Source organism: Microtus ochrogaster, chromosome 10 (assembly GCF_000317375.1).
Source record: "Microtus ochrogaster isolate Prairie Vole_2 chromosome 10, MicOch1.0, whole genome shotgun sequence".
NCBI classification, from domain to species: domain Eukaryota; kingdom Metazoa; phylum Chordata; class Mammalia; order Rodentia; family Cricetidae; genus Microtus; species Microtus ochrogaster.
The window spans coordinates 21292668-21298314 of NC_022016.1; the positions used below are offsets into that span (position 1 = coordinate 21292668).

The following is a 5647-nucleotide window of genomic DNA, read 5'->3' on the forward strand; positions in this document are numbered from 1 at the left end:
TTCAACACAGGAGGCTATGGGGACTTTTCCATTCAGTCCAAAGTTTTGAAAGTCAGAAGTGAAGTTCTCATGTGTTTATCAGGATGGTGCTGTCGGTTTTGAATCCTTTGCCTTTCCACAATACACTTTAGGATCAGCTTGTCAATTTTTACAAAAGGACATTCTGGGATTTGCTTAAAGATTGTATTGTATCTGTAGATAGAATTACAATTTTAATAACACTGCATTTTCTAAATACAAATGATTGTGGGAGATCTTTTCATTAATTTATGTCTTTAACTTCAGTAACTTTTTTAAGGTAAAGGTGTTATACTTCTTTTGCTAAATTTATTGCCAAATTTATTTTTCTCTTTTTTATTCTATTACAAATAGAGTTCTTTTTCTTTATTTTATTGATAGTATATAGAAATATTAATTTTGAAGTTGGGCACATGCCTTTAATCCCAGCACTCAGGAAGCAGAGGCAGATGGATCTCTGTGAGTGTGACACCAGCGTGGTCTACCAGGAGAGTTCCAGGACAGGCTTAAAGCTACACTGAGAAGCCTTGTCTTGAAAAGTCAAAAAAATATTAATTTTGCACATTAAGGCAATCTTATCAAAAGCAATCTACAGATTTAATGCAGTGCCCAGCAAAATCCCAGAAAAATTCTTCACAGACCTTGAAAGAACGGTACTCAACTTCATATGGAAAAGCAAAAAACCCAGGATAGCCAAAACAATCCTGTGCAATAAAAGAACTTCTGGAGGCATCACAATCCCTGCTGTAGAGTAGAGTTGACTTCAAACTCTACTACAGAGCTACAGTACTGAAAACAGCCTGGTATTGGCATAAGAACAGACAGGAGGACCAATGGAACCGGATAGAAGACCCGAATATCAATCTGTACATCTTTGAACCTCTGATTTTTTGACAAGAAGCAAAAAATATCAAATGGAAAAAAGAAATCATATTTAACAAATGGTGCTGGCATAACTGGATATCAACATCTAGAAGAATGAAAATAGACCCATATCTATCACTGTGCACCAAACTCAAGTCCAAATGGATCAAAGACCTCAACGTAAAGCCAGCCACACTGAACCTTATAGAAGAAAAAGTGGGAAATACACATGAACGCATTAGCACAGGAGACCACTTCCTAAATATAACCCCAGCAGTACAGACACTGAAACAATTAAGAAATGGGACCTCCTGAAACTGAAAAGCTTCTGTAAAGCAAAGGACATAGTCAACAAGACAAAACGACAGCCTACAGAATGGGAAAAGATCTTCACCAACCACACATCAGACAGAGGTTTGATCTCCAAAATATACAAAGAACTCAAGAAATTTGTCATTAAAAGAACAAATAATCCAATAAAAAAATGGAGTTCAGACCTAAACGGAGAACTCTCACCAGAGGGATCTAAAATGGCTGAAAGATACTTAAGGAAATGTTCAACATCCTTAGTCATCAGAGAAATGCAAATCAAAACAACTCTGAGATTCCATCTTACACCTGTAAGAATGGCCAAGATCAAAAACACTGATGACACTTATGCTGGGGAGGTTGTGGGAGAAAAAGGAACACTTCTGCATTGCTGATGGGAATGCAAGCTGATACAACCCCTTTGAATGTCAGTATGGCGATTTCTCAGAAAATTAGGAAACAACCTTCCTCAAGACCCAGTAATACCACTTTTGGATATAATCCAAAGGATGCTTAATCGTACCACAAGGACATGTGCTCAGCTATGTTCATAGCAGCTTTGTTTGTCATAGCCAGAACCTAGAAACAACCTAAATGCCTCTCGACCAAAGAATGGATAAGGAAAATGTACCTTTATGCAATGGAGTACTACACAGCAGAAAAATATAATGACATCTTGAATTTCATAGGAAAATGGAAGGAGTTAGAGAACATTATTTTGAGTGAGGTAACTCAGACACAGAAAGACACTTACCACATGTACTCACTCAGAGGTGGTTTTTAAACACAAAGCAAAGAAAAGCAGCCTCCAAACCACAATCCCAGAGAACTTAGACAACAATGAGGACACTAAGAGAGACTTACATAGATTGAATCTACATGGGAGGTAGAAAGTAGAAAAAGACAAGAACTCCTGAGTAAATTGGGAGCATGGGGACCTTGGGGGGGAGGGTTGAACAGAGGAGGGGAGAGTCAGGGAGGGGAGCAGAGAAAAATGTAGAGCTCAATAAAAATCAATAAAAAATTTTGCACATTGATCTTATATTTTTAAAAATATTTGCATTTTATATACATTCATGTTTTGCCTGCATGTATGGCCGTGTGAGGGTGTTGGATCCTCTGAAAGTGGTGTTACAGACAATGGGTGCTGAGAATTGTACCTGGGTCCTCTGGAATAGTTGCAATTGCTCTTAACCACTGAGCCATCTCTCCAGCCCTGATCTTGTATTTTTATAACCTTGCTGAAATTGATTTTTAGTTTTTTCTTGTTATTTGTTTTCTTAGATTTTTTTTTATAAAATCATATCTTTTGAAGTAAAAAACAGATTTCCAGTCCAATACACATCTCTGTTTCTACACTTTCCCCTCTCTCCCTTCATTCACCATTTAAGGATGTTAAGTAAATCTTTGAATGCCTTGTTAACAGCAGTTGTCTTTGCTCTGTTCTCTCCCTTTTTGTCTTTAACCATTGCATATGCTAGGAGCATAGGTATTTGTAGATAGTCTTTATCAAGTTGCTCCTCAGCTTGGCATGGTGGTGTACAGGCCTGTAATCTTGGCTGCTGAGGAGGCAGAGGCAGGATGAAGATCAAGGCCTACCTTGTCTACAGAGTGAGTTTAAGGCCACCTTGGCAGCTTGGCGAGACCCTGGCTCTAAATAAAAAGTTAAAAGAAGGCTTGGATATAGCCTTGTGGTAGAGCACTTGCACAGTGTGCGTGAAGCCCCGAAGCCAGTCTCTAATATTGTGGAGTTTCTTCTCTGTTTTTCTTTGTTAATCTAGGAGAGTTTATCAGCTTAGTCTTTTCAGAGAGCTCAATATTGGTTTTGATGATTTTTTCTCTTCTGTTTTAGTGGTATTGAAAGAAGTTGAAGTTGTATGTACACATTGTTTTTCTCTAGGGCTACTGCTGTTGGAGAGACAGGGCTAATTTCTTTGAGACAAATCTTTTTCTTAATTCCTAGAAACCTTCACATTTAGCTCTTTGAGATAGTTTTCTTTTTCATCTGAATGATTTGACATTTTATTTTTAATGTTAGTCTTTGGTTTTCCAGTTTTAATTTTTGTCTATTGACTTCCTACAACAGATAATCAAGAAAATGTCCACAGATTTGCCTACAGGCCTGATGGAAACATTTTCTCAACTGGGGTTTCCCTTCCCTGAGAGCTCTAGCTTGTGTCAGGTTGATAAGAACTCAACAAAGACAAAGTGAACAACCAATACCTTCTAGAGTCCTGTGCTTTTAAGCTGTGACTTTTGGCATGTCAGCTGCTTGCCTCACTGCTTGCTTTGAATTGTTAGGTACATCAGTTATCTACCTGCTTGTTCTATTGCTGTGATGTCTTTTCTGCCTGTGCTCTCTATCTGGGAGCTCTTTCCTGTTATAGTTATTACTGTTGATTTTCAGGAGAGTATCATGCTTTAGTTTGCCATTTTAAAGTAAGAATGTGTATTCTGTCATTTATACATTTTCTCTTTGTAATGTGTGTTACGTTTACAGTGATTGAAATATATTAAAAAAGAAAGAAGTCTCTCTCTTCCAAAAGTACCCAGTATTTGATGGATACAAAGCTTAAAAAATATAGTGTGTTTTCAGTGGACAGTATTTTGTTAACTAGTAAGATACCACTTTGCATTGTTACCCAAGTTTTACAGTGGACACATTTTACTAAGTTATGAATTTATTATCCTAGAACTTCATCATATTGTGTTATTTTCAAATTCTGTTTTTAAAATAAGCTATGAGAAATGCTGTTAGAATATTTTTATTGCACGAGAATTAGATTTTGTTACTACCTTGTTTTGTAGGTTGAAAAATGCCTCATTGGATATAAAGCAAATGCTTAAAAATGAAACCGAGTCAGATATCATCTCCGATCTCAGAAAGAAACTCCATCGGGCTAAGAAGGAGAAGTTAGACATGACAGCCAAGCACAACGCAGAGGTAGGATTCATTTTCCTCCCGTGTAATGTTAGGAGTCGAGTTTCAGCCAGGCATGGTGGAACCTAACTTTAGTTCCACATTGGGGAGGCAGAGGCAGGTGAATTTCCACGTTCAAGACTAGCCTGCTAGCCGGGCGGTGGTGGCGCACGCCTTTAATCCCAGCACTTGGGAGGCAGAGGCAGGCGGATCTCTGTGAGTTCAAGACCAGCCTGGTCTACAGAGCTAGTTCCAGGACAGGCTCCAAAGCCACAGAGAAACCCTGTCTCGAAAAACCAAAAGAAAAAAAAAAAAAAGACTACCCTGCTCTAAAGGGGGTTACACAGCCAAGGTTACACAGAGAAAACCTGTCGTGAACCCTCCCGCAACGTCTTCCCCAAAGTTGGGTTTCAGTTTTTTGTTTCATCTCACATTAGAAACTACATGTGACCTTTGTCACTGTGTCATTCTAGTACTTGAGAGGAAGCTGCAGTAATGAAACCCTTTCATATAGCAGAATGGTATAGGAACATCCAAGTTGAACGTTATTATATTGATTTGTTTGTTATTTTAAGTGTATTTTAATTAATTAAAATATTTTACTTTGCTGAGTGTGGTGGCACACACCTTTAACTACAATACTTGAGAGGCAGATCTCAGTGAGTTTGAGGCTACCATGGTCTACAGAGCAAGTTCCATGACAGCCAGCACTGTTACACAGAGAAACCCTTTCCAGAAAAAACAAAAATATTTTACTTTTTGTGTGTGGAAGTGCATATGCCATGCACTCATGTGGAGGTCAGAGGATAACTTGTGGTACCTTGTTATGCTGGATAGTTTTATGTCAGTTTGACACCAGCTAGAGTTATCCGAAAGTGAGAAAATGCCTCATGAGATCCAGTTGTAGGGTATTTTCTTAGTTAATGATTGATGGGGAAGGGTCAATCCCATTGTGGGTTGTTCCATCCACAGAAAAAGAGCAGGCTGAGCAAGCCATGGGGAGCAAGCAAGTGAGCAGCACTCCTCCATGGTCTCTGCATCAGCTCCTGCCTCAGGGTTCCTGCCCTGTTTGAGTTGCTCTCCTGACTTCCTTCAGTGATGATCAGTGCTATGGAAGTGTAAGCCAAATAAACCATTTTTTCCTCACCTTGCTTTTTGGTCATGTGTCTCATCACAGCAATAGGAACTCCAATTTAAGACACCTGTGGTGCCAGGGACTAAAATGAGGTCAGGTATGACAGCAGGTTGAGCCATCCTGATGACCAGATGTATTTTAATTAAAAGAATTGGCATGGCCAAATGTGTTACTTGATGGATGTGATTGATGACTAAAGAATTTATAAATTAGAAAAATACTATTTTGAGAGCACTCTTGTTATGTAACAGAGCTTCCTCAAACTCAGTCCTTCTACTGCAGCTTCCCAAGTGCTGTGATCTTCTGTGTGTACTACTTTTGTATTTATGTGTATACTATCTTATGTGTGTACTGCTGTCCAGGCTTAAACCATACACATTTTTGAAGTTATTTATTTATTT

The 5647-nt window shown here is 38.6% G+C and overlaps 1 protein-coding gene across 1 annotated transcript in view; it reads left to right on the forward strand.

Annotated features, from left to right (window-relative positions):
- Positions 1-5647, forward strand: part of Ccdc171 (coiled-coil domain containing 171) — a 351463-nt gene that overhangs the window by 15637 nt on the left and 330179 nt on the right. The window contains exon 3 of the mRNA XM_005352686.2: positions 4000-4135. Coding sequence (XP_005352743.1) covers positions 4000-4135 — 136 coding nt within the window. The remainder of the gene's footprint in view (positions 1-3999; positions 4136-5647) is intronic.